Genomic DNA, 27,409 nt, shown 5'->3' with positions numbered 1-27,409 from the left:
GGGGGGGGGGTTCAAGGTCTTGTGTAGTGGTGAGTGATGTCTTGTTCGTCGGACGGTAGACGGTTGAGCTACTCTTCTTGCCATCGACTGCTGCTACCCTCCAGATATATATACTCCAACCTCCCTTGTGTGGCTGGCTCTCGTACGTATGCCGTTAGGGATGCCGTTTCATTCGTGACCACCAATGCACTCATTCTCCACCATTCGTCTGTCGCCATTTGCCGGTCCAATCTCATGAAAACTATGGAGCACCTATTCCCGCCATCGCCATCGTGCGTGCGGAGTTTGGCCATCCTCGTTGCGGACATTCTACCTCCCTTTCCTTTTCGGGCCTCTCCGTACGATTTTTTTTATTTCCCCCCTCTCGGCCTCTCGGAAATTTCCAATCGTCATACTCCGCACACCACCGCTGTCGGACTAGCCATCGACAGCTGGGGCTGAGCATCTGTCATAAGTTCCTCGAATCGAATAATTCTTGTTCGGACCATTCACCCGATACCCAGCCGTCCATGTAGCCACATTTACCGCCTCGAAGATGAAACTGTAATTTACCTCGTAATAATCGTCGATGCACAGATGGTCCGCCTTTGCGGGCCAGCCCTCTGCCCCCGCTCCCGGCATAAACTCTATCTCATGGAACAGATAATCGGTGCGCTTGTTGTCGCCGTCTTTGACGAACCAGACGCTCATCTTATCTGTCGCCTCGTCGTACCGCCAAACGTACCGTCTACTGGCTGAGAATGTGAATCCGTTGGACGACGTGAACTTGCCCTCCTCGATGTAGAGATACTCTAGCTGGTCGGGCGACGTCGAGCCAAGAGGTCTGGCTGGAGGAGCATCGCCGGTACATCGGAGGCCGTCTTCTGTCCTTTGGCGCAGCAGGAATCTCGCTTCCCCGGTAAAGGTCCCGGAAGGGTGCGTCGGCAGTTGGCTTTTCAGCTCACGCCTCAGTCTCCATGTTCCCAAGAGACTGCGGAAGACGGCACGGGCGACAGACCTGGGCGTCGTGAGGCCGGTCAGGATAGCCTGCTTGGTCGCCTCGAGCGTCTTGTGCGTCTCATTCCTGGCCTCGAGGCTGTCCGTTTCGTCCGCGTACCTGGCGGGTACCACCATGTCGATCGGTTTACCATTGTCGGCCAACGGAGGCAGCCCCTCGGGAAGTGACGTCTCCATAGGCAGCTCCAGCGCGTCGGCAATGTCCTGGACGATGAAGACGAAGTCTCCCATGGGGAACTGGGAGCATCGAGGATCGTCGCGCAGGTCCAGGGTACGGGAGATGGAGTCGTCAAGGGCGAGCTTCTCCGTCAGTTTAGACGATGTCGGGTGGTCGGGTCTGGTCTGCGGTGGGCTCCAGTACCGGGACAGGAACCTGGCTTGCATCTGCATCACGCCCCAATACGGAGCTCGGTAGTAGCCCACAAAGCCCAACCCAGGTACCTCGGGATGGTGCGTACCATGGAAAGCTAATGCGACGGGCTGGTTGGGATGCCTGGGGGAGTAGCTGAGCTTATCGAGAACAGCCTGCGAGAGGATATCGAGGCCGGACGACCCGTCAAACCCGGCGGCCACAACAATCGCAGCAACGTTCTGCACCTCCTTCTCGACTCCCTCGCAGACTACAGAGGCCGAGGTGCCGTGGAACGCTTCGAGCTTTCCTCGAGAGTGAACAATGAGTCCCTGGCGCGTAAAGTCACAGTACGTGTCGCTGACCGCTACGTATGGCGGCCTGGATCTCGCCATGTCGCGTGCGCCACCCGTGAGCCCGGCGATCGAGGTCTGGTCGATTCCAAGCATGCCTTCCAAGACGCTATGAGCTCTGTACGACGCCGACTCGCTGATGTGACCTTGAGAGTTGACGAGAGGTTGCGGTCTGTTGTTGAGGTTATACGAGGAAAAGTCGATGGGCAGGAAGTGGGGGTCCTTCTTCGTCGGCTGTACGTTCGAGTTAGCCCATTCGTGCCAAGTCTCCTGAGGACCCCATCTCTCGAGGGGTTCAGGCCTAGACAAACCTCGGGGCTGGTCAGATACGGGAACACCCATGCAGGATCCTGAACGATGTGTTCGACCCTGTACTTGTCAACATCACGAATGCCCGAGGCATCTGGTGAGTTTACGGCCGAGGAAAGGTGACAAGCTATGGTGTTGGCAACTTCGACGCCCGACATCTGCCCACCAACCACCAGGATCTTACCGCCACCGGGTTCTCCGCTTCCCAGCAGACCCTCGAGATCACGGTAGGCACTGCTGTGGACGACGGGTATATCACCCATCGGCTTATCGAGGCACCCGGGCACGACAGGATCCCCGAAGAATCCAGAGGCGACGATGACACGGTCGAAGCAGTGCAATCTCACGCCGTCCCCTGTCTCGACAGCAACTTCCCAGCCATCGGGTGAGGGTGCAGCAGAAAGAACTCGGGTGCCCAGGTGCAGATGGAACCGAGGGTGACTGCTGAGATAGCGCTTCGTGTACCTGTGAAGATACTGGCCCACCATCCAGGCCGTGGGCATCTGGGGCGCATCGTCCTCCCAGGCAAGGTCGCTGAAGTGCATCGTGTACCTGCTCTGGTTGGTCACCATGAGGGGGTGGATCATGCGTTCGCTGTCCGTCTTGGACGTCGGCCACAATCCGCCGACGTCATTCTTCGACTCATACAAGGTGACTCTGAAGGCACCCTCGCGGGCATTGTGAAGGAATGTTTTGGCTGCGATGATACCGGAAGGGCCGGCGCCTGCAGAGGAAGGGGTGTGCGGTCAGCTACCTGTCACCCTATCCCCCGGCGTATGGGGTCTAACCAATGATACAAACAGACTGCGACATCTTGGCCAGCCCACGAGCCTGTGTCACGCAGGAGCGGGTGTCTGTACTGAAGAAGAGGCAGGGCTCAGGCCCAGAATACCGCAAAAAGAACGCGAACCGAGCTAGGCATTTCCTAGCCAATGTGCGGGGTCGTATGAGGATGGAGATACGGTGATGTACGGTTCTGAGCGTCTGATGACGAGAATGAGGACGGTTTAGATAGTCGTGGATGGACACGTGTGAGCTCGACAGTGACGATGATGCAGATGATGTGTTCGGAGAAGAACTGGCATGTGTGTTTGGATGCGTGCACTCCGAATACGGACGGGTATTACATAATGAGCAATCACCGTCACGACTACAACTGCGGTGTAATTTACAGTTGGATAGAGAGGATAGCTCGATTAGCTCTAAGAGGATGAAAGATTTCATGGTGATGGTTTGTTTGTATGAGGAAAGAGGCATACCAAGAAAGATATGTATATATACATACATATACATATATATATAAAGCTGCCGAAAATGGGCAAGAAATGCGCTTTTCCACCTGCAGGGTAGAAGACTTGCATTTTCAGCATCGTCAACACCACCGACCGCATCCAAAAAAGGAAAAATGGCCGGCTTCTAAACTGAGTACGAAGAAAAAAAGGATTACGTCTCATGTATCACCAAATACGCTTACCTGTTGGTGGGTAAAAGTTGGACGTTATCAGTAAACACCCCTGCTCTGTCTGGGCTGATGGAGGAGAGCGGGATGGGATTCGTCTGACGATGTCACGGCCGCAGCTTTCTGATTCCTCCAAGAATTTGGTCACGTGCGCCAATCTATAGCAATCCATTCCATCTTTAGAGGAAACAGATGCATTTCAACTGACATCCTCCAACTGACGTTTCTTGGCTGAAGATGTCTCATGGCTACTCTCACGATCTTTACGACCCATTACGCAGCCTCCACGTGCGTCCTACCGTTCCTCCTTGCTCAGCACCTCCCAGCCCTTCACCCGGATCACCACACTCACCACAACCTCACGAATGGTCGCCGCGAGTCCCCCCAAACGGATCAGCACCTGCCACTGTGACTGTACTCTACTGCTCACTGACATCCTTGATGTCTCGCCGACAAAAAATTGTCCACTTTTTGTCTACCCTGTAGTCAGACCCGGACCGAACGTTACATGACAGCACTAGAGATAACGTCTCTTCACAAAGTGTGGTTTGGTTGTGCGTAATGCTTAGCTATGGTGTAGATGCCTCGTGTCTCTTATAAGAAGAACATGATAGGGGGGGTTAGAGATGATATGACATAAGTAGACTGGGATGACATATCCCGTATGGCACTTCATGGGCCACCCTGCCCAAACTCGATGTATCGAATTCGTCGAATTCGATACAGCGTGAATTCACCATCATAGTCCGGTGACACCGTCTAGTGGCAGCTGGCGAGTTACGCCTGCAGCTGTCAATTTTGCATAACATGTGAGAGGAGAGGCAGGAGTTAAAATCTGATGTCGAGGTGAGTTGCGCCGTCGCCGCCACCACCGCTAGCCGCTCCTTCCACTCTTCACCCTTCACCTTACTCCTTCGTTATTAAAAAGGCCTCGGCTACAGCTCTCCCCCCCCTCCCCCCCCGCCCTCTTGAACAGTGCTCTTGATCTCTCAGCATCTTCCTCTTCACCTCTCCCTGTTAATCAAATCCCCGTCTGGTCAACTGTCGCCAGGCCATCACCGAGTCGACATACCTCCTCCTTCGACATCTCCCACATGGCACTGATCTGGTTGAACGACGAGGAGCGCTCGAACACGGTCGAGAAACTGAAAGGTTGGCTCGATAGAGGTCAACGAGCGTCATCGTTGCGCATGATGAGCAGGTCTCTTGAGCCGGTAGATGTCGTCGTTCCATCTATAAGCTACCTGGGCGAAATGGAGGAACGTCTCCAACTTGCCCGTGATTGTCTAGGCCAAGTCCGCCGGTGTGACTCGGAGCTGGCCGACTACCAGCTCAACTTGATGCAGTTGTCTATCGTCCTAACAATCGACATCCACGACCTACGGTACTTGAGCATATTCCCGGGTTCAGTCCTCTATAGCATCTTGGAACATACCGAGATGTTTCTCAGCGGCGGTAAGTCCCTAGAAGATACGGATGTCAACATTCCAACCGCATTCCACCCGCAAAGAAATCACCCCTTTTTTTCTGACCGACACCACCAGCCCGCGCTAAGACACGGGTACAGGAACCGACACTAGTGACCGACATTAGTGTCGAGGAGCCATCCGAGGATGCATTCACTTCGACACCGGTAGAGGCCGAGCCTTCATCCCGGGCAGCCGAGCGGGCACAATCCGAAAAGCACGCCAAGGGAGGAGCAAGCGGGGGGCCTTCGCCGCCGCCGCCGCCGTCGCGAAGAGCCCAAGGTACCCCTCGAGGCCCTCGGGGAGAGCAGGCGAGGCGTGTGGCCGAAGTGAAGCTGGTATGGTTGAATCCCCAACCTAGTACACCGTTTTGACGTATTAGCGTGAGCAAGAGGCTCGAGCACCACAAGAAGGAGAAGAAGGGGAAAATTTGAGATTGAAATTAACGATACTTAGGTCCGGGAGCGGGACAACCGAGGGTGTGTTGTTACTCACCGTTCGCATCCTGAGGCAGCTCATATCGTTCCGTATGCCATGCTAAATAGCCCTGTCAGAGTGGAAAAGGCACGCACTTTCCTAACGGTTTTCCTTCAGCGGGTGGCGCCCCGATTATCGAGCGAAGTGCACCAGATACTCATTCCTTCAGATCCTCAAACCCGTCAGCCGGTAGTGTCGGGGGGAGATTATGCGTTCAATATGATCTCCTTGAACAAGCACCTCCATTCCTACTGGGATCAGGCCATATTCGGGCTCAAACCAGTCCAAGAGTTAGAGCATCGCTTCTATGGAGACGGAGAAAAGACGAGGTTGGTCCGCGTCGAGTGGCGTTGGATGCCCACGGGCCTCCCCGCGGCGCTGGCCAAGAGTACCCACGTCTTGCCACTTGCCAGGAAGAGCAGGCTAGCCCACTGTCGCCGGAAGGTCGATCTAGACTCGGAAGGGCTTGGGGACTTTCTCTGCTCAGAGCTCCAGAAGACAACCGGGGATGAGGCTCACAGCGGCGACGGCGGCGACGGCGGAGATGTTACCGACTTGCTCGGTCCCGGCCTGCCCATTGAATCCGGGTACCGGTTCGACCTAAGGGTGGCCGCCGCCGACGCATACAAGATGGAGGCGCTGCTGAGATTCCAGTGGCTCTCGATCCAGATGGCGGCCATATCGGGGGCCGCCGAGGTCCAGGAGAGCCTCCGCGATGAGCCCGATGACAGATACAAGGCCATCTACCAGCGCCTAGAGGCCAAGGCTATGAAAGAGGTCCGGGATCAGTCTTCCAGGCTGGGCAGCTGGGGGGATGCAGGAGAATCGAGCGAGGAAGAGGATGGATCAGGACGCTAGAAACGCTTCTCGAAAACCTTGAATCCGTTCCGGAGGGACAAGGGCCGGCGCAAGACGAAGAACAAAGACAAGCAGAGGAGAGGAACGGAGACTTCTGAGCCCGATGCTGCCGGGGGAGACGGCAAGACGGTGGTGGACAAGCCCAGGCATGTCCCATCGCCATCTTCGATGCACATCAAGGGGGCTGTTCGGTCGCTCCGTCTGCGTGGCGGACCCAGAAGCTGATGTTGCAGCATCCAGTTCCTTTGATCTCACCTCTCCCTCCCCCCCCCCCTCTCTCTCCTCTTCTCCCTCCTCTTCTTTTCGCTCACTTCTGCCCGAAGCAACGACTTCCGAGCTATAGGCAGTTGCATGACCCTGATAGTTTTCTCCCGCATTAGTGCGTGTAGCGCCCTGGCGATCAGTAGGCAGATAGAAGATGCCGGGAAAGAATCAAGAGGAAGACCAGCGCCCGCTTCCAAGCGAAACGTGTCGAGATTGTCGAGATACGCGTTCGGGGAATTGACCCAGACGTTGGCCGAAGGCAACTTCGGGTAGCGGCATGTCCTTTAGTCGAGATATCCGGTATGTGTAGATGACTGCGAGTCTGGATGGTTCCCCTCCGTCCGAATCATCATTCGGATTTTTCCAACTCGCCAAAGTGAAAAAGTGATGACAGTGTATGCGGATGATCTGGGCCCAATCTTTGCTATAGAAGTTGTTCATCAAGCCCGTCCATAAAATCTATAATCTTAGAGCTCTTTCCCATACAACTCCATTCATACATGATTATTTTCCATTCCCTCCAGCGCGTCGGCACTTAACTTCTTCCTCTAACAAGCCTCCTTCTCCAGCTCTACCCGCAGCTCCTCGGCCTTGTCCTACTGACCCTGTTCCTTATATTGAACTGAAAGAACGGTCATGGTAGCTGCCGTCTCGTAGTGGTCGAGGCCTAGCGTCCTCTTGCAAGCCTCTATCGCCTCTACCTGTAGCTCCTCGGCCTTGTCGTACTGGCCTAGGTCGCTATATGTATATGCTAAGCTGGTCTTGCTGGCCAGCGTGTCGCGGTGGTCGGGGCCTAGCGTCCTCTTATAAGCCTCCATGACCTCACCCAACCGATGCTGGTACCTATATATAAATGCCAAGTTGGCCTTGACGGTCAGCGTGTCGGGGTGGTCGGGGCCTAAAAGCTCCGTCCTAACTCTTATGCTCGATTGGGCAAGCCTCTTCGCCCTCTGGTATTTTCCAAGGTAGCTGAGATACCCGGGCACATTCGCTAATAGGTGGCTCCAGTATCGGCGGTCGGCATTGCTAGTTGGTTCCGAATTCAGTAGAGGTTGGATATGCGGCAGTAAGTTCTGGCATTCTTTCGGGTTGTAAGAATCCGTTGATGGGGAATTTTCCGAGGCCAACCGGAGGAAAAGGCTTCTCCACCGTCTTTCGTCCCCAGAATTTGACGTCCAGTTCCTTGAGCAAGATTGAACAAGTGGGTGCATGCCCCAGGAGCTAGGTTTCGCTCACGACACGAGCAAGTCACGGGAGAATCGAGATCATCGTCAAGCTGGCCGCTATCTTGCTCGCTTTGAACGCCATCGGGTTCAGTACTCTGACGACGGTCTATATTTGTATAGCCGTACAGTAGATGTTCAGGGATGTCCTCTGGCTGAAACATGCTCATTAAGCATACGAGGTTGGCGGCACTGGGACTCTCCTCGCGAATCTGGTCGAAAGTCATCTGCCAGGTGGCGACGATAGAGTTGGAGACTTCTGGGTATCTTCGAGTATCGCCCCCGTCGTTTTCGAGGAGGCGGAGCCTTCCTCTTTCAGTCTGCTAAGATGCATCCAAGTACGCTCCAATGACGCGACCTCGTCGCTTGCGGATGTATGCTGCTGACCGGGTCACGGCAGGTGGAATATTCCCTAGGGCCTGGATCAAGCTTGGGGCCTCGTCTTCGTCAGAAGATTGGCCTAGCTTGGTTCGGAAGAGTTGCGATGCCTGGGTGCTTGCCATCTCTGGCACGGCCTGGATTCCTTTGCCCTCGACTAGTCTCTCCGCAACGTCGTAGTTGCGTGATGTAACCAAGATTCTGCCGTTTCCGGTGTGGGGTAGGTATGAACCGGGTGACTTTTCGCCGTTGTTCATATGCTGTGGGAGAAACATGTGGCGGTCGTCGGCATTGTCGACGACCATGAGCCACGACGCTATGTCTTCCCTCTGTAGCCATTCCCAGACAAGTGCGAGGATATCGGTGCCTCTTTCATTTCGACGAGGCAATGATAGGATATTTGCGATTTGCTGATACGATTCTCGAAATGTAGCTTCCGTGCTAGCGCGCACCCAGAAGATGCTCGTATCCTTGGAGCGCTCGTGGACCCAATGCGCAAACCTGATGGCAAGTTGCGATTTTCTAGAGTCGTATCAGCGCGGCCCCATCAGAAAACGACCTATGCGCACTTACCCTATCCCGCCTATACCCACAAGTGCCATGCGAACATGCCCAGGGATGTTGTGCTGCTGTATCATCCATTCCATCATGTCGGGCCGATCGATGAAATCGGGGTCATCGGCGAAGCGCAGCATGTAGTGAGGCTTAAGGGCAGCAGACACGTCGTCGGCGGCAGCGTGTTGACTGGTACTCGGCACACCCTGATGGGTCCTATCAAGAAGAGCCCTGTAACGGTCAGCACGCTGCCATCTTGATATTGATAAGAGTTAGACACACGTGTGAGTGGATTGGGTAGCCCTGGTGGCATGGCTGTCTTCGTGGATACCGCGCACGCTCTTCCAAACTATAGACGATTTAGCATAGGAGCTATTGTTACACATGTCCAAGGCACCCACCATCATCAAAAGCCTCCGTCATTCGTTTCTCTTGCTGTACGCTATCGGGCGGGATGCTGAGCAGGAGGTCTCTGGCGTACGCTGCCGCCGTCATGGCCGCATATCCCTGCCAATCCTTGTTCTTGTGCGAGTCGGAATAGTCGCATATACCGCGTATGACGAGACATGGGAAATGGTTCACCAAGCCGGGCGCCTCCATCTCGAAGCAGAGGACTCCCTCCTTGTTGGCTAGCTTGTCTCGAAACTGTGCATTCCTCATGACCGTGTCTGCGCTAGCGATCAGCCCATAGTGTATGGCCGGGTCGTCGTCGTCCGGACATCTTTCTGTCCGTATCTCGAGAGACGCTGGGTCGGATCCACACACAACTGCGCAGTCATCTGGAGATTCTGGCGGGTGAATGACCTCGGGCTTGTATAGCCGATGGCTGATGGTCGGAGGTCGGGCGAAATTATTCCGCTTCCTGATGTTGTCAAGCGCATTCTCGACGTCCAATTTCAGATTATGACCTTTTCCCTCGTGAGTTGCTTTGAGGGAACTGACAGCCGTTAGCAGAAACATCGGCGGCTGGTCGAGGTGTCTTGTTAGTTTAAAGACCCCGTCCTGGACAGCTTTGCCGAAGTCGTATTGGAATATTCCGCTCCTGCCGTTACTAGGGGTGCCGACGACGACGTCGCCTAGTCGGATGTCCTGCTTCTTCGTAGGAGCGCCGCCGCCAATGCCGACCATCAATCCGATGCGTAATTCTCGAAGCTGCGCAGCATGTCCTGGGCGACGGCCGACGCCGAGCCCGTCCCGTATTGTCCTTTCGGAAGCACGGCAACGACAACATTATGGCCGCCCATCTTGCCTAGTGTATAGGTGTTAATGCCTCGCGGCCGGTGTCCGGGAGCTCTGTGTTCCTCATCGAGGAAAGCTTTTGCTGCGACAAGCTCTGTTGATAAGGCTGAGACCCAGCCGACGGTATACTTCCGAGGGTCCGACATGGCTGGGCGTCCTGCTTGGAGAGGGTGAGTCGCGGATGTATTGGTAGGTAGTTTCGGAGATCGATGATGGTGAATCGAGAGATGAAGAGGTCATGGCTACAGCCAGAGCGTCAACAAGCCGGGGCTCGGCCCACGTTATAGTACCCCTCACCTCCTACCGAAAGTGCAAGATCAGGCTTGCCCGGCATACTACCAGAGAAGGAGGCCCAGCCCGATGAATGTGACGCTATAGGTCAATCACTGCATCATGGCTGGCCGTTGCTGCATTCTACCGCCTGCAGTAAGCACCGATGCGACCGAGGCCGCGCCTGGCCAAGGCCTCTCGTATTTGCTGGAAGAGCTGGCGGTCTTGCAGGCCCATGCCGCTCGCAGAGTGGTGTGTACGGGCATCAGCGCAGGATCACTGATGGCAGCGGGAGGGGGCTGACCATCGGCGGCAATCCCGCCTGACGGATGGTCGCCCGGGACAGAACTGCAGAAAGTTCTCAATCATGCCTCTGTTGTCGTAGATCACGAGGTTGAGCTGGGACTGCCAGTCGTCTGGATATTCCATCCAGACCCGAAATTCCTCTCTCCCATCGTCGCTGGCCGATGTCGAGGTTGCTCCTGTACGCTTTGCGCGTGTCGTGGCCTGATGGGGCGGCGGGGGTTGGCCTCGTCTGCAGCAGCGCGAAGCTCACCGGGCGTGATTCAAGTGGTATCCGACAAGTCGCCGTCAGCGGAGGAGTCCTGTTGGACTCGGAGCAGGAGCGGGTCCATGATAGATTGTTGGGTTCAGGAAATAAAGAAGTGTGATCGGGATGGAGAGTGGAGGAGGCGGAAGTAGAGGTAGAGACGGGGTGACCTTTTAGTCTCGACCATCTCAGCCAAGCTCCCGCATTCCGTGCCGGCTCCTACGGGCAATACCAGGTACCGAAAAGAGGGGGAGTACATACCTGCCGCTTGGGAGGTATTACTGGTATTACTACGTGATTCCCTTGGCAGCATGCACTTGCTCGGCGGCGCTGGAACCCGTCGCCTCTGGCGTCCAAAAACAGGTTTCCTGGGCAGCCGTCACGCACACACGTACGTTGGAGCCATCTATCGGTGCATTCCGGAGCTTGGCTGTTGCCGTCTCTTTCTTCTTCAAAAGCATATTACATGTGACATCATACATCACTGCCTACGTCCGAACCTGGCAGCACTCGAATCAGAAATCGAAGCTGAATAGGTCACGTTGACTGTCACTTTCTTTTTTTTTTCTTTTTTTTTTCTTTTTTTTGCTGTCGTTTTATCAGCTTATCTACAGATTACAACAATATTACACAGCAACACCCACGCTTTCCTTGACCATGGCGCCCCACGAAGTCGTCGACGAGGTCGGTACCAAGGCCGACGACAAGGTCGGCAACGCCCCGAAGGAGAGCAGGCGTAACCTGACAGCCCTGGAGGCTATCTCCCAGGGTGCCACCCTCCCTGGCATCCCTACATACCCATCATTCGACCTTCACCGCGCCAGCATCCTCGAGCACATGGCCGCGACCTTCCGCATCTTTGCGCGCAACGGCTACGTCGAGGGCATGGCAGGGCACATCTCCGTACGGGACCCGGAGAACCCCCACACCTTCTGGACGAACCCGCTGGGCAAGGCGTGGCCGCTCCTGGAGGCGTCGGACATGGTGCTGGTCAACTACGCGGGCGAGGCCGTCGGCGGCAACGTGAGCCGCCCGTCCAACGCGGCCGGCTTCCTGATCCACAGCGCGCTGCACAAGGCGCGTCCCGACGTCAACGCGGCCTGCCACGCTCACTCCGTCCACGGAAAGGCCTGGTCGTCCTTTGGCCGGCCCGTCGAGATGCTCAACCAGGACGCCTGCGTGTTCTACGGCGCCGCGCAGGCCGTCTACACCGAATTCGGCGGCGTCGTCTTCAGAGAGGAGGAGGGCAAGAGGCTGGCTGCCGCGCTGGGGCCCGAGGGAAAGGTGCTCACCCTCACGAACCACGGCATCCTCACCGTGGGGGAGACGGTCGACGAGGCCGCCTACCTCTTCACCCTCATGGAGAGGAGCTGCCAGGTCCAGCTCCTCGCCGAGGCTGCGGCCGCCAACGGCATCCCCAAGAGGTACATTGACGATGCCACGGCAAAGTATACGTTCGAGATGACGTCGACACCCGAGAGCCTGTATTGCGAGTTCCAGCCGCAGCTCGAGGTGGACAAGGCCATGATGGCGAGGGGGCAATTTTGGTAGTGTCTCAGGTAGTATGAGTAGGCTCAAACGCTGTGTGCTGAAAATCCCACGATATAAAATGAAGTTTGGAAAAGGTGTAAAAAAAAAAAACAGAAAAGATAAAAAAAAAAGAAAAGAAAAGGGGGGTGTACGAGCATCTGTGTGGACGAGATGGAAGCATGTGGTGGTGACCACGACCATGTCCTCGTAGCCATCTTCATAATGTGTCGTATTGGACCCTCCGACATCAAGAAGCCCACTTCTGTAGCTGGTTCCATGGTCTAACGGTTATGACTGCGGATTCTGATTCCGCCAGCGAGGGTTCGACTCCCTCTGGGACCTTCCTTTTTGCTGTTTCCCTGGATTTTCAGATCCGCCATGGTGAGACTAACAGCGTTATGAGTGACAGTTGCGTCACCATGTCTTCATCTTCTCTTTGCTTCGTCATGGGGAGTCGGGAATCGAGCATGTGGCTGGACGTCTGACTGTTGTCGGTATTATGTATCACGGCACACATACCTTGAACCTGAAACAAAACACACGTTGCAGCAGCACACGTTACAGAGTTATCATAAGCTGACACCTTTTTTTTCTTCTCCACATTGTGCGTCTTGAAAAGGTTCAAGTAAAGACAATAGAATGTAGGAGGGAGGGGGAAATCGCACTCGACACAGCAAGAGAGAAGAGAGAGAAAAGCACGGTGATGAAGAGGTGTACGGGCGAGTAAATGCGTACATGTAATGTGTACTTAGTCGCTGAAGGAGAAACTTCGACTTGGCTTGCAGTGCCCTCGGATGGCTTCTCCCTCTTCCACTTCAATACGGTGAGATGAACGATGAAGAGTGCAGTGAGTTTCAATTCTTCCCATCGTTCAATAGGAAGATACAGCTGCATGGAAATGTCCAATTTGCTGCATATATTACAGATCTACACATCTCCCCCTCCTCGACGCACCTTGCCATGCTTGCTGCCTTGTCCACCACATTCCCCATCACAGGTGGACCGCCAAGTCAGCCGGCGCTCTGACTAGATGATCTACTGATAAAAGCAGAACAGAAACAAAAAAAAGAAGAGAGAGAGAGAGAGAGAGAGCAAAAAGCAAAGGTCACGGTGGGGATCGAACCCACAATCTTCTGATTCGTAGTCAGACGCCTTGCCATTGGGCCACGCGACCATTGAAGAATTGATGATCTGGAGAGCGCTTCACAGCATTCAAGTTCATCCTCTCGGGGGGAGGCACACGCTCTCTCGATCCTGGTACCGAACAATAGTCAGTCCCACCATCTACAGCTACGACTGCGATCCGATCCATTAATCCTGCCCAGGTGCACAGACATGCTAGAGGTGTAGTGATAATACACTGTATGTAGCATACTAATACCACGTTAAAAAAAAAATAAAAAAATAAAAAAATAAAAAGGAAATTTTTTCCATACTGCTCATCTCATATCAGAGACTCTGTTTGCCTCATTCTAGAAATGACCAGCATCCATTTCTCAGCGTTTGTTGGCGAGTCCCACTAACGGAATAATGGTATTGTTATCATTACTTGCTGAATAGATGTAATAGATTGCTGATTCCCGCCTTCTTATCTATTCATCTTCTCAAGTGAAAAGTCTAGGGTGAGCAGCGGCGTTTCTTTCAACGAGGGTTGCTGCATTACATAATCTTCCGTGCCCGACTGTGCATGACGCAAACCTGGGGGAGATCATCCATTTTGAGATGGAATGGTAAAACCCTCGACAGAACAATTGAACACCCACCTCTCGACGACTCCGAACAAACGGCAGAAACCGCGAAATGTCAGCCTCGCTACTCCGGTCACGGCTCCCGAGTCGGACCGCGATGCACGGCCTCTTCCGTCAGGCTGCGACCCGACGGAGCGGCCCCCGGCAGCAACGGCGGTACGCCTCGTCGTCACCGTCGTCGTCGTCGTCAGCAGCATCCGGTCTGAAGCTGACGGCGTACGGCGGGGCGCTGGCAGCGTCGCTGCTGGCGACGTACCTGTACGCGACCGACACGCGGGCGTCGGTGCACGCCTCTGTCATGCCGTGGCTGATCCGCACCGTCTTCTCGGATGCCGAAGACGCACACCACGCGGGCACGGTGGCGCTCAAGGCGCTGTACGAGGCGGGACTGAACCCGCGCGAGCGCGACGGGTCGGTGGCGTCGGCACCCGAGCTGGCGACGACGGTGCTGGGCGACCTGAAGCTCAGCAACCCGATCGCCATATCCGCGGGGCTGGACAAGAACGCCGACATACCCGACGTGCTGTTCGACTTTGGCGCCGGCATGGTCGAGGTGGGCGGGTGCACGGCGCGGCCGCAGGGGGGCAACCCGCGGCCACGCATGTTCCGCGTCGTCGGGCTGGACGGGCTGGTGAACCGGTACGGGCTCAACTCGTGCGGGGCCGACAAGATGGCCATCCGGCTGCGGGACCGGGTGCGGCGGTTCGCTCGCCGGCTGGGCCTCACCGAGTCGGACGTGCTCCAAGGCAGGGCCGGCGTGCCGAGGGGCAGCCTGCGCGACGGGCGCCTGCTGGCCGTCCAGATCGCCAAGAACAAGGACACGGACGGCACCGACGAGAGGGCCGTGGCCGACGACCACGCCTACTGCGTGCGCCGCCTCGCCCCCTACGCCGACGTGCTCGTCGTCAACGTCAGCAGCCCCAACACCCCCGGCCTGCGCGACCTGCAGGCCACCGGGCCGCTGACGCGCCTGCTGGCCACAGTCGTCTCCGAGGCCGCCGCGTCGGCCAAGGCCGGCAACGTCGCGCCCCCCAAGGTCATGGTCAAGGTGTCGCCCGATGAGGACGACGACGATCAGATCGGCGGCATCGTCGCCGCCGTCTCCGACAGCGGCGTCGACGGCGTCATCGTCGGCAACACCACCAAGCGCCGCGATGGCCTCGCCTCCCCTGCCCGGGCCGCCCTGCTCGACCCCCAGGACCGCTCCAACCTCGCGGAGGAGGGCGGCTACTCCGGCCCCGCCATGTTCGACCGCACCCTCAGCCTCGTCGGCAGGTACAGGCAGGCCCTCAAGGCCGACTCCCTCAAGACCGGCGGCCAGGAGAAGGCCATCTTCGCCACCGGCGGCGTCACCGACGGCGAGCAGGCTCTCAAGCTGCTCAATGCCGGCGCCAGCGTCGCCATGGTCTACACTGCCATGGTCTACGGCGGTGCCGGCACCGTCACCAGGATCAAGACGGAGATGCGTGATGCCATCAAGGCCCAGTCATAGCAACGCACACACCATACACCATACGCACACACACACACACACACACACACACGTGAACCAAGCAATTCGTTCCTTTTTTTTTCCTTCTCTTTTTTCTTTGCTAGAGGTCTCTTTTACTTTATTTTTTACAAGGCATATTCTGATTACCCCGTCTCCGTCTCGGTGTCAGATTTCCGGTAAAGCTTCCGTCGGGTCCGCAGCCCTAACCGGTTCAGCTTTGTAGAAGTGTCAGGCAACGATAGGCTTTCCTTTCTTTCCGTACCAGATCATCTGACATGTCACATTCTACTGCTCAAACACAGGATCACCCTCGGCGGCGTCGACGCCCTCCCTGATGACACGCTCAACGGCGGCATCGATGTCTTCGTCCCCATCCGCCAGGTCGAGCCAGGTATTCTTGACGCCCTCGGCAGCGAGCAGGGCGTCTGCCACGCGAGCGACCGACTCGCGGCTCACCAGGCCGGCGGCGTGAGACGACTTGCCCAGCTCGACCTTGCCGGCGGGCTCCAGGGTGAGCTGGCAGGGCCTGAGGTCGATGCCCACGAGGGTGCTGCTCGCCTTCGACACCTGATACAGCACCTCGTCGGCCGAGAGCTTGGCCTGGTAGTAGCGCGCCAGCGGGCCGTGGTTGACCTGCTTGTTGTACTCGTCCCACTCGCCCGCGGGCCACCAGGGGGCGGAGAAGCGGCGGGACCCGTTGTACGACACGAGCAGGAATCGCTTGATGGAGGGGAAGGTGGCGGCCGCGCGGATGAGATGAGAGGCTGCGTCGCGGTCAATCCGGAAAGTCTGTTTTTTTTTTTTTTTTTTTTTTTGGTCAGCGGGTCAATCCTTTTCGGCACTATCCTCTACTCGTTGAAGCCATGCATGTGAAGGAGGTCTTCTTACCCTCTCTGGATCTCCCTTGCCAGCAGCGCCTGAATTACACGGGGTGAGGGATAGGTTAGCTTCTTTCTCGGCGGCGTCTCCGTTCTGGCTGGACTGCTAACTCGCCTGCTGAGAAGGCAATCAGGTCAGGCTTGATCTCCCGCAGAAGCTCGATGGCCTTGTCCTGCGAATCGACGTCCTCGATACTGCTGACCAGGACGTTGAGCTGCCCAGGCTGTCCGGAGCCCAGCTTCTGGATGGTGGGGACCTGCTCCTGCGCACGGATGAGGCTGGTGACGGTCCAGGAACGCTTGAGGAGGAGAGGCGTGAGGTGCTGAGCCACCTTTCCGTGACCGCCGACGACGAGAACGTGAAGAGGGGCCATGATGAAGAAGATGCTTCCGGGGGATGTTGTTGTTGTTGTTGTTGCTGCTGTTGTTGCTGCTGTTGTTGTTGTTGTTGTTGTTGTTGTGGTGGTGGTGGTGGTGGTGATTGTGGGGTAAGCCTTACAGATGAAGTGGAGATGGAGAGGACGATTTATATCTCAGGTGATTGCATCTAACAACCAAGCAAAAAAAAAAGGGGGGGGGGAGAAGGAAAGAGAGAGAGAGGGATGAGGAGTGAAACGAATTGGGCTTCGGATCTTATAATAAAAGATTCAATTCACAATTATTAATACTCTCCTAGAAATCGTACTAGCTCGACGGGAACTACGGCTCGTCCGTGAAGCCATCACGTCACATGTCCGCATGAGAGGCACATTACGCCATCCCGAAACTCCGACCTCCGCAATCGTTAAGAAATCCAGTGTGATGCTGACCGAGTTCTGAGCATAACAAACAAGTTTATTTGAATCAAGCGCTTTTTTTCTTCTTCTTTTGCGGACCTTTTCCTTGGCAATTTGAATCTACGATTTCGTCAAGTCAATCATGTCCTCGGTAGCTTTGTCTGCTCCGTCGCCGTGGATGAGTAAGAGATGCTGAGGTCACAACGCCAAAACAAGGCAGGAACACTTGTGAATATCGAAGATGCTGAGAGTACTGTCGGTGCAGCATGGTTCTGCTAGTACCATGCGGCATATCGCATTACTCTCATCTTCGTCGCTGCAAATGCAGAGAAGAAGCGTCTAATGTCTCATTGCTCCGTGTCCAGCTGTCCAGCTGTCCCTCGGCTTCCACGTGTGTGTGTGAGGGGGAGAGAGAGAGAGAGAGAGATTGACCACCAACCCCCCCGCAGACCCACCCCCACCCCAAACCCCAGACATTGTCTTCCTCTTCTCCACAGACTCCTTGACATCCACTTCACTTATTGTATCGTAAAATACGTCGTCGTACTGTACTTGGCACTTCCAGCTCGACCCTCTGCGAGGTCTCCGGTTAGCTGTACATACACGTAGGACCGACCCCCTCTAGGCTTTCGCAGGATGGCTCCAAGAACGCCGGTGAGGACCGTCATACCGACCGTCATCGCCGACCCCCCCGACACCCCCGAGGACCTATACAGCAGCAACCTGAACTTCTTCCTCCAGACGCCTTGGACCGCCTCCATCATCCGCTCCGACGACGCCGTCCCGCTCATACTCCAATGTCGCAACCCCAAGTCCCCGCTACACGACCAGCTCTTCGGCACCACGTTGCTCCCCGACCAGGCCATCCCCCACATGCTTTCCGTCATGCACCTTGGAGGGCGGGAGCAGCGGAAGCAGCAGCTAGACGACCCGGGGAGGCCCATCCGCTCCGTCTCGACGTTGTACCATGTCGGCCACGGGCTGACGGGCGGACCGGGCGTCCTGCACGGCGGGATGATGACGGCCATGGTGGACGAGGCCATGGGCGCGCTGACCGAGGTCAATTCCGCGCTGGGCAAGACGGCCGAGGCCTTCAACGGGTTCAGCGTCACGGGCGCGCTGGAGGTCAAGTTCCTCAGACCCATCTTCACCGGGACCACCGTCGTCGTCAGGGCCAGACTGGGACGCGTCGAGAGGCGCAAGGCGAGGGTTACGTGCGAGGTCTGTACCGAGCCGGGGGATGTGGCGGCGGTCTGTAGTAGTACTTGGATAGCTACGAGCCCGGCCTTGTGATGGGTCAGACCACGGAGACATGGAGGGATGGAGATGAGATGACTGAGTGAATACCAGAAAGGAGTAAATATCGACTGTAAATCTTGTCCGCCTATGTAGAAGAAGAAGAAGAAGAAGAAGAACAAGAACAAGAAGAAGAACAGGGGGTATGTATGTTGGAGGCAATGGCCGTGCGTGCGCGTCATGAAGAGCATCGCCAATGATGAAATCACACAGAAGAAGAGGAAAAGATATGTCCGCAGATAAAACAAGGTTTCCAACTCTCCTCTCTTCCGAGATCAAGATCCGGCCCCAGCAAGACGAGAGCGGGGAGAGGAGGAAGATCACCTGGAAGTACTCCCCGGCTTCGCAGACCTGATGGGCAGGAACCTCTGCACCGCTTCCTTGGCCTTGCTCGGGTCCTCCAGGACAGCATACGCGGCCTCCCTCTTGCTCAGCTGCTCCGTGTCCCAGTTCTCGCCGCGGTGCTCGAGATGGCTCTCGGCCGAGGACAGGCTGCTGCTGCTGCCGTTGTTCATGACCATGTTGACGATGCGGCCCTCCTGCTTCTTGACGCTGCGCTGCTTGTCCTTGAGCTTGCGCAGCCGGTCGTCGCCGCAGGACATGGCGACGACGCCGAGGCGGGGGAAGTTGCGCTCGAGGAACTGCTTGAGCTCGGGCAGGACCGACTTCTCGGGGCGGTACGTGCCCGACTCGTTGTCGATGATGAGCTGGTAGTAGGCCGGGTCCAGGGGCGGCGGGGACCGGGGGGGGCCGCCGGGAACCGACTTGTCGGGCGGGTGCGTCCTCTCGGCCGGGTCCGGGTCGTCGTTGGAAGGGTGGGGGTGGCGCGTCCGCCGGATGAAGAACTCGCCCGAGTAGGCAATGTACGTCTGCACGTTGGAGTGCATCGTATGCTTGCTCAGCAGGTCGATGCCGAACTCGTGGCCCGTCTCGGTGAAGCGCAGCAGCCCGTCCAGCGTCAGCACGTACGTGAATATGCGCCCGCCCTGGTCGAAGTGCGCCAGGCGGAGGAGCTGCAGCGACGCCTCCTCGGTGCACGGCTCGAACTGGCCCCACTCGGTCGACTTGTCGAAGTTGTAGATGCGCGCGTGCTGCTTGTGCAGGGCCGCGTTGAGCACCTTGCCCCGCAGTCCCGTAGACGTGAACATGGACCCGATGATGGGTCGGAATTCGACGAACCGGTGGTACAGGCGGGGGGGCACCGGACCCTTGAGCTGCATCTCGTTGGCTTGAAAGCTACACACGCACACGTCTCGTCAGCAACGGTCATCCTCGGATATAGGGGGAAGCGAGCAAGCGAGCAGGCAGAGCAGAAGGACGAACGCAAAGAACGGACGGACGGAGAGAGAGGAGAAGGGTGAGAGGGAAGGAGAAGAGGCAGGGAGAAGAGACTGACTCGTATTTCTGAGTCGCCCTGCTGGGCTCGTGACGAGACCCGGGACGTTGACTCTCGGCGGCGGCCTCAGCCTCCTGCTCCTCGTCGGCGTCGACCTTTGTGCCGATGAGCCTGCCGATCATGGGACTGAAGTGCCTGCACCACCTCTGCGGACCGACGGTGTACATCTGGGCGAAGGGGGGGTCGGACTTGCCGAGCATCTCGATGCTCAGGCACAACCTGGGGGTGAGGTCGAAGTTGTGGGTCACGACGCCCGACAGGCCCTTGAACACGAGGGCGCGCTTGCTCATGACGCGCTTCTTGGCCTGCAGCTCCCGCCCGGGTAGGGGGAACTGATCCCACCCCTCGTACAGCCGGGGCACCTTGACGGTGACGTTGCCCAGGCGGTCGTCGGAGTTGGCGTAGTCCTCGTCGTACAGGCGGCACTTGAGGACGAAGCCCGTCGGCGGCACGTTGGCCACGACCCACTGGGCCTCCCACTGCGGGTGCAGCGTCCTGCGCTCGGTCTGGGTGCGCATGGTCAGGTCCGGGTCCTCCTTGTGGCGCCTGGGCTGCGTGCCCTTGAGCGTGGCCGTCAGGTACGGATCCGCCGCGCCCGAGTTGAAGTCGGCAGGCGGCAGGTTCACGGCGTAGTGGAAGGTGAAGCGGAGGGTGTAACCCTGCGGGGCGTCGGGGAGGGGCGTGTCGTCGAAGCCGCCCGGCGGTCCCTTGCGCGTCAGAGATCGCAGCGGGAGGCCCAAGCTGCGCGCCTTGCCATCTTCCTGATCGGCCTCCGCCATGGCGGGGTCGTGGTCGCGGTCGTGGTCGTGCCCCTCTCCTGCTGCTGCTGCTGCTGCTGCTGCTGCTGCCGCCGCCGCCGCCGCCGCCTCCTCTTCGTCCGAGGGATAGTAATGATCTGTGTGGGCGGTGGTGGCGGTGGTGGTGGTTGTGGTGGCTGTGGCGGTTGTGGTGGTTGTGGCACCGGAATCCGGTCGTCCCTTGCTGGTGTGCTGGAGAAGGCCGTTCTTGCCGGAGGGTTCGACAGGCGCTGGCGCTGTTGTCGTCGTCGCTGTCGTCGTCATCATCAGTGGGGTCTGCTTTAGTGGGACGCTTCCTTGCTCAATTCGTATTCATAATAATACCCGTCTTCTCTCTACACATCTCACAGGGATAAGAAAATAATCATAGGGTAAACGGTCAGAGAGAGTAGGAGGGGGAGGGGGAGGGGGGAGGGATGAGGGAGTGGGAAGAAAAGAATGGAGTTTTACACTATATGAGCTTGCGATCTACCAAGCCTCATCACGGCCGTTGCATTTATAAAGAAGCGAGAGCCATAATCAGTCAGACGGGGGGGTTGGAAGGGGGGCGCAAGTGAGAGGGAAAAAAAAAAAAAAGAAGAGGGCTGTGATACGTGGGTGCAAGGGTGTGCTTACGGCTCGAACGGCATCTGATAGCCGTACAAGTAAATGAGGCACGTATTCCATACGTGTAAAGGCTGCAATACGGAGTACTATTGCTGCCATTACTGCCTATTATGTATTTACTACTGCTACTAACTGCTACTACTGCTACTACTGCTACTACTGCTACTACGGATATTACATGCTACCGTTACTCGTGAGTATCAGGTATCTACCGAGCATCATTGCACTACTACTCGTAGTCGGGCTGTTGAGTAATAACATCATCAACTGATACTACCAATGCTACCCGCACCCGTCAGGCCAGCTTCGGGGACAGACAAAAATCCCTTCGCCCATCTTTTCCCGTTTTAAGAAAAATGGGAAAGATGGGCGGTGTAATCTCCGAGCCATACATTCTCAGCGCAGTGAGCAGTCCCATCCGGCCATGTCATAAGTTCTTTCCAACGTTACCGGAGAAGAGACGGTATCTGAGTATGAACTGTGGCGTAGTCCTGTCACGGGGTGCTTGGCTGATTGTCTTTTCTTCTTCTTTCGCTTTCGGCTTTCGTAGTCTCTATTGATCACTGCTGAAAGTGGTAAAGTACGAGCTGTATTGTTACCATCACTAGTTGATACTACGGAATACAGCAGTAAAACGTGCGGGAACACAACACGACAGGGACTATTCTGTACAGGGTAATACTAATGCTGGCGGCAGTAATGATCATTATTACTATGTATCAGTACCTGTAATGCTCCGTATTGCTACTAGCAGTCTTAGGTCTAGCACTTGCCATGACGATACCGGGTAACCATGTCTGCTTCGTCGCTGTGATGACCAGCGTTGACGACGAAGGGGTACGGGAATCATCTGAACGAGATCAAATCAGCGCTCTCTCTCTCTCTTCCTCTGCTCGATCTCGCCCATCAGAGTCCAAAGCCGGAAAACGGGTACGCGGCAGGCCAAGGTCAGCCTTCTTTGTTTCCCCCTCATTCTCAACATATGGAGAATGACGTGTAGACAGGGCCCTGCGAGAGACCCAGTGTTTTTTTTTTCTTTCGTTTTTTTCTTCTTTTCTTTCGTTTTTTGTTTTGGTTTTTTTTGTTTTCCCCGAGTGAAACTGCTGCATATCACATGGCATACGGGCTTTCCCATCAATCCTCGATGGGGTAGAAGCATAAGCATGCCTTGTAGGGCGCAGATATCCGTCTCCATACTCGTACCGGCAGTACAGATCACACTAGGATGCGATAACACACTGCACCGATACGGAGAGCAAGGGGCGTGCAGAGACGAGGGTGGGAAGACACGTAACGCAGGCATGGCATGGTCCCGCGGGTTGGTGATCCTCTGCATCCGAGTCTTGACACATCGTTTCGTGCTTGGGATTCTCGAGTTCCATGTTCGACGGTCGGTGGATGCATCCTGATAGGACGCCGACGCTCAGCCTTCCCACCCGGGAAAAATCACAGATGAGATATTATATACTCTCCGTTCCCGAATCCCGACATTACGCGTACTTCCTGTCCGGATAGCAATGCTGCCGAAAGGTCCGCAGATCATATTCTCCTCGGCACACCCGTCTGACGATCGACTCCGTATTACCGCTGTTCAGATCGATAATAACACTATCATCACCTAGGAAACAAGGTCATGCGAGACGTCCTCGCATCACGTGCAGGCACATCCAATCTTCGTCGCGGCGCAGGGCTGCCTCGAAAGATACACCGCCGTATCCGTACTCTAGATGGTGAGGAGAAGTCTGGCCAGCCGTCGGCGACCTCTTCAGGGCCTAGCCACAGCTGCCAGCATGATCTAGCAGCGCCACGGAGACCTTCTGAACCAACCCCCCCCCCCCCCCCCCCCCCCCCCCCCCCCCCCCGCTATCATTGCTCGGCATCACGGCATCGACGTGGCCGTGCAAGCCACCGCTGAAACGAGCACCGCCACCCTGCACCATGCAACCTGTGCTTCCTGCTGACGACGACACACGATGAAGCCGTAGGCGCGAATATAGTGATCTCTCCTGCCTGCTGGTACACCCTAGGTCGATGAGTGTCTGTCTAATTGCTTTTGATTCTCTATCTGAAAAGGCTATTTATAGATATGAGTATGGGAGAACATCCTCTGCCTGCACAGTCATGCATTGTCGGCTGCCATAAACCCCGCACACACCTCGCACCGTCGCATTCACTCATACATTCTCGACCTTGGCTTCGCCTTCGCATCCTCCATCGAGACAGAGTAGACTATAGTATGCTGTAGCCATTCTGGCATGGATGGCGGATGGCCTCACAAGACTGTAGGTTATCGGTTATTGGTCGATGACTCATCAATAATACTGGCATATGACGGGGCTGGATCTCGCCTAGACTACCTAGTATCAACAATGATACTCCATCTTCTCTCCATCTTTCATCTCTCACATACATACATGTCTACTGTGGCGTAATCTGCTCTGCGCAATGAAGCACTCCGATGCTCGTCATCCTGACTCCCGTCTACAGCATCGTGATACCAGTGCACCTGACGGATGGGTGACCGAGTTCCGCGATGCACTCAGAAGCCGCCATATCCCCCATCTAGAGACCATGGTATCTCATATCTGATCAGACACACCTGAACACGTGTTTCGCTATCGGGGGAGAGCGTATGCCTCCCGAGAGCGAGGAGAAGCCGTGAGGAGCAGCTGTGAGGAGCAGCCTCGCTCTTCATCGGAACCAAGACCGTCCTTCACCTCGTCACAAGCACGCCATAGCGTCCGAGACACGATGCTCGACGGGAACAGCCCATTCGTCCTGTCATGGCCAGGAGACCGATCACCTGACGCTGGACCATGGGCGATCAGTTGCGGTTTACGAGGGACTAGCAGTAGTCTGCTGCCGGAAGCACTCCCAGAGCTTTCCGTCCCAAGTCTTTTATATGTACTGGCAGTCATCACGACTTTGCACAGATATTTCCGTGCATGAATTCGTACGTGTACGTCGACGGCGCCGCACGAATGAGACGAGCTTGTGTGGATCGGAAGTTAATCATTTCACTCATTGGGAACCGAGTGTGCAACAGTTTGCGTCTTTTTATCCGACAAGGTATCATCGCGCGGGGAAGAGACTTGGCAGGACAGAGATTGCCTCTACTTCCAACACAGTTCTGCTGACGGTAGTCGCTGTACGGGAGCTTGCAGAATCGCAGTGGGGTTTGCTGGTGGACAGACCGGGGACCGGATGAGGGGAGCATGGCATTACGTCGTGCGGGACTCCAAGTTGGCAACCGGAGCGCTTGTATCCGCACCGGTAGGATCGTAGTATCTACTGTAACATCACTCAGGGGAAAGGCTCGACGTGGGAAAGAGAGAAGACGAAATGGACAGGAAAGGAAGAGCACAGGAAAAGAGTGATGGGAGGTATTCGAGGGAGGAGAGAAGAAGAGGAGAGGGGAAAAAAAAAAAAGAGTACATGTACATTTGCCCTCCGAGCTTGTCCCTGGGCTTCTTAAAAATGTTCCGTTATAAGTGCCAAGAAGAGGAAGGAACGGAGGACTGGTGTCAGCCAGAGGTGTACCGACTGCCTTGTCTTAGTTGCCTACTGACCCTCCTGTGTTGTACTTGTGCTTGCTGTGCCCCGCCATCGTCATGGTGTCACCAAGTGGAGGCTGATAGAAGGCCCTGAAAAGTTATTGGATATACAAGCTCAAGTCAGAGGTGGTAAAACCCACATCTACTATTGCTCCCCCAGTACTAGAAGAGACAGAAACGGAAACGGACCCCTCTCTCTTCTTCTCCTCTTCTCCTCTTGTTCCTTCTTCTTCTCCTCCTCCTCCTCCTTCTTCCTTTCCTTCTCCACAACTCCAAACTCAATCCCAACCATATACACCATACAACTCATACACGCATACCGTCATCATGGGTGTTAGCAAGACCATCATCAGCGAGGGCAGCGGAGGCTCCCCCAGCCCCGGCGACACCATCACCATGCAGTACACCGGCTGGGTCAAGGACACCAGCAAGCCCGGAAACAAGGGGAAGCAGTACGTTCTCTGCCCCGGATAAGCCCATGGTTTCTCCAACCGACAGCTGACACCCGCGCAGGTTCGACTCGTCCAGGGGCCGCGGCCCCTTCGTCGTCCCCATCGGTATCGGCCACCTTATCAAGGGTACGTCCTCTGCCACTCCTCCGCGCCGTTCTGGTTATGTGTTTCCGTGGCGAATATGGCGCTGACATGCAGCTAGGTTGGGACGAGGGTGTCCCTACCATGAAGCAGGGCGAGAAGGCCCTCCTCGACATCACTCCGTGAGTTCTACACCTTGCCAAGCACCGGAAAGGATGAGAAGCATGACTAATCAATCCGGATATGCAGCGACTTCGCCTACGGCTCCTCGTAAGCTACAACCCCGCATGCATGCCACTTATGAAATGACCTGCGTCCCGGGTGCTAACACATGTGATTACAGTGGCGTGCCCCAGGCTGGCATCCCCCCCAACGCCGACCTCCTCTTGTACGTTTTCATCATCTATCCTGTCTCGAGAATGACGAGAAAGGAAGAGGGAGGAAAGAAAGATGAGATGCTAACAGATTGCCAACACAGTGAGGTCGAGCTCGTCAGCTTCAGGAAGTAAGCTCAGTGCGCGACAAAAAAAAAATAAGAGAGAGAACGTCAATACGACCGATCGACATGGGGGGCATGCAAGATGACGAGCAGTTGTTCGCGAGGCCAACGGGAGGGGAAACCACCACCCAGATGCAGCCGAGAGAAACCCGAATATTGACTGATTTCAAGAAAAAAAAAACCCCTAAAAAAAAAAACTCCTAAGACGGTTCTCCATCTTCTTCGTCGCTCTTCTGCAATACTGTTACCTAGTAGAGTAGCTGCCCCGTTTGCCGACGGCGGCCGGTCGCACCCTTCTGTACCCGTCGTAATAATACCCGTAGGGTGATGTGGGAAAGGCCAGCCATGCTCTCGGTCGGACGGCGGGCAGCGGTCCTAAAAGAGATGCTCTTTTCATGCTACGGACGCCATGGTCGCAATATGCTATTGCTGTGTCAGGTTTCGCATGCTCTCGAGATAGTGCGATGCATGACTACGGGTGGGGACTGGACTCTGCTGTCATCGTAGAAACAAGTCCCGTCAGCTGTTGGGTCACCGCTAACGTGCCTGGGGCAACCGAGCTGGCAATGTAATAATTAGGTACATATTAATATTTGTTACAGAGCAGCAGCAGCAGCACCACCACCGCCGACGCTCAGGCCGTGGACCGATGCCAGACCTCCATGATATCGAGTCGTCATCTTGATATTACCGCGTGGCAGAGGTAGAAGAAGAGAGTCGCTTGTGACCGATTCACTCTTGCTCTGACTGGCGGCTGATCAATGGCCGAGTCGTCGTCCTGCCTCTGCTGCTTATTATTCTTATGGGTTTACTGCTTCCATCATCGAATGGCTTAGAAACTCGTCTCCCGCCCTACCACCAATCAGCAACGTCATAGGAGAGAAACCCTCGCCACCATCCCACCATGTTTGCAGCGCCCACCAGCCTTCTACGGCCTACCGGTATTACTGGTATTACAGGTATTGCAGGAGCGGAGCAGCGCTCTGGTCCATATCATTAGTTGACACACCGTACGCCCTCCACCCCCAATCTTCTGAGCCTCTAGACCTCTGACGGTGACGCTTTCGGGTCTCCGACCCACTGTAACGGCTCAGCCTGCCATTGCTGCCCGCCGATGCCCCTCATCCACCTGCAGGCCTGTGGCTGCTCTGCTCCTGCAATAGCCATCATCACCTGTCCAGCAAACATTACAAACTTTCTCCTTTCTCCTCTTCTTCGACGTTTCCCTATTACGTTGCCCCCATCTCAGAATAAGAGGATACGCAGCAGCAGTTCTGGTGCCTCACCGTCACACACCAGAACTTCGCACATACATAACACGCCCCCGCCCCGCTTCGTTTAACCCCTCCTCTTCTTCTTCCCGACCCAGCAGTCAAGGGCATTCTTTGGTAAAGGTTGAGCTTGACTGGTGGTGCTGGATCGCTCACAGTCGGCCCAACACAGCGCCTCAGATATTGCCTTGCCGTCACTCGACAAGGTGACTCTGGCAAAGCGGAAGCTCTCCAGTGGAGAGAATCATCCACCTCCTAAGAAGACCATGACTGTAAGCTCCCCCCCC

At 56.0% G+C, this 27,409-nt stretch overlaps 9 protein-coding genes across 9 annotated transcripts; 5 read left to right on the top strand and 4 right to left on the bottom strand.

The window, feature by feature from the left end:
• Nucleotides 1–417: 417 nt before the first annotated feature.
• Nucleotides 418–2,729, bottom strand: GMORB2_0686 (Pyridine nucleotide-disulfide oxidoreductase; the record flags this gene model as incomplete). The annotated part of the gene is made up of 2 exons (XM_035462671.1): nucleotides 418–1,932; nucleotides 2,010–2,729. Coding segments are annotated over 2 exons (2,235 nt in total), but the record flags the coding sequence as incomplete, so codon positions are not given.
• A 1,930-nt stretch (nucleotides 2,730–4,659) lies between these two features.
• Nucleotides 4,660–6,267, top strand: GMORB2_0685 (uncharacterized protein; the record flags this gene model as incomplete). Its single annotated transcript, XM_035462670.1, has 3 exons — nucleotides 4,660–4,944; nucleotides 5,034–5,270; nucleotides 5,389–6,267. The coding sequence occupies 3 exons, from the start codon at nucleotides 4,660–4,662 to the stop codon at nucleotides 6,265–6,267; spliced, it is 1,401 nt and encodes a 466-aa protein (XP_035325600.1).
• A 1,810-nt stretch (nucleotides 6,268–8,077) lies between these two features.
• GMORB2_0684 (Phosphorylase superfamily) lies at nucleotides 8,078–9,815 on the bottom strand (the record flags this gene model as incomplete). Its single annotated transcript, XM_035462669.1, has 4 exons — nucleotides 8,078–8,633; nucleotides 8,706–8,918; nucleotides 8,970–9,036; nucleotides 9,089–9,815. The coding sequence occupies 4 exons, from the start codon at nucleotides 9,813–9,815 to the stop codon at nucleotides 8,078–8,080; spliced, it is 1,563 nt and encodes a 520-aa protein (XP_035325599.1).
• A 1,588-nt stretch (nucleotides 9,816–11,403) lies between these two features.
• On the top strand, nucleotides 11,404–12,297 carry GMORB2_0683 (Ribulose-5-phosphate 4-epimerase/Fuculose-1-phosphate aldolase; the record flags this gene model as incomplete). Its single annotated transcript, XM_035462668.1, has 1 exon — nucleotides 11,404–12,297. One exon carries the CDS (start codon nucleotides 11,404–11,406, stop codon nucleotides 12,295–12,297), a length of 894 nt encoding a protein of 297 aa, XP_035325598.1.
• Nucleotides 12,298–14,121: 1,824 nt separating this feature from the next.
• GMORB2_0682 (dihydroorotate dehydrogenase) lies at nucleotides 14,122–15,516 on the top strand (the record flags this gene model as incomplete). Its single annotated transcript, XM_035462667.1, has 1 exon — nucleotides 14,122–15,516. The coding sequence occupies one exon, from the start codon at nucleotides 14,122–14,124 to the stop codon at nucleotides 15,514–15,516; it is 1,395 nt and encodes a 464-aa protein (XP_035325597.1).
• Nucleotides 15,517–15,801: 285 nt separating this feature from the next.
• GMORB2_0681 (Nucleoside-diphosphate-sugar epimerase) lies at nucleotides 15,802–16,768 on the bottom strand (the record flags this gene model as incomplete). The annotated part of the gene is made up of 2 exons (XM_035462666.1): nucleotides 15,802–16,305; nucleotides 16,499–16,768. 2 exons carry the CDS (start codon nucleotides 16,766–16,768, stop codon nucleotides 15,802–15,804), a joined length of 774 nt encoding a protein of 257 aa, XP_035325596.1.
• Nucleotides 16,769–17,806: 1,038 nt separating this feature from the next.
• On the top strand, nucleotides 17,807–18,709 carry GMORB2_0680 (Thioesterase superfamily; the record flags this gene model as incomplete). The annotated part of the gene is made up of 2 exons (XM_035462665.1): nucleotides 17,807–18,391; nucleotides 18,563–18,709. The coding sequence occupies 2 exons, from the start codon at nucleotides 17,807–17,809 to the stop codon at nucleotides 18,707–18,709; spliced, it is 732 nt and encodes a 243-aa protein (XP_035325595.1).
• A 77-nt stretch (nucleotides 18,710–18,786) lies between these two features.
• On the bottom strand, nucleotides 18,787–20,923 carry GMORB2_0679 (C2 domain; the record flags this gene model as incomplete). The annotated part of the gene is made up of 2 exons (XM_035462664.1): nucleotides 18,787–19,702; nucleotides 19,863–20,923. The coding sequence occupies 2 exons, from the start codon at nucleotides 20,921–20,923 to the stop codon at nucleotides 18,787–18,789; spliced, it is 1,977 nt and encodes a 658-aa protein (XP_035325594.1).
• Nucleotides 20,924–25,146: 4,223 nt separating this feature from the next.
• GMORB2_0678 (FK506-binding protein 1) lies at nucleotides 25,147–25,861 on the top strand (the record flags this gene model as incomplete). Its single annotated transcript, XM_035462663.1, has 5 exons — nucleotides 25,147–25,271; nucleotides 25,333–25,397; nucleotides 25,474–25,534; nucleotides 25,696–25,740; nucleotides 25,831–25,861. 5 exons carry the CDS (start codon nucleotides 25,147–25,149, stop codon nucleotides 25,859–25,861), a joined length of 327 nt encoding a protein of 108 aa, XP_035325593.1.
• Between the last annotated feature and the right edge of the window lie 1,548 nt (nucleotides 25,862–27,409).

The sequence above is a fragment of the Geosmithia morbida genome (genome assembly GCF_012550715.1).
Source record: "Geosmithia morbida isolate 1262 chromosome Unknown scaffold_0, whole genome shotgun sequence".
Classification (NCBI taxonomy): Eukaryota; Fungi; Ascomycota; class Sordariomycetes; order Hypocreales; family Bionectriaceae; genus Geosmithia; species Geosmithia morbida.
Note: the sequence above shows the minus strand (reverse complement) of the source record. Positions and strands in the feature narration are given on the sequence as shown.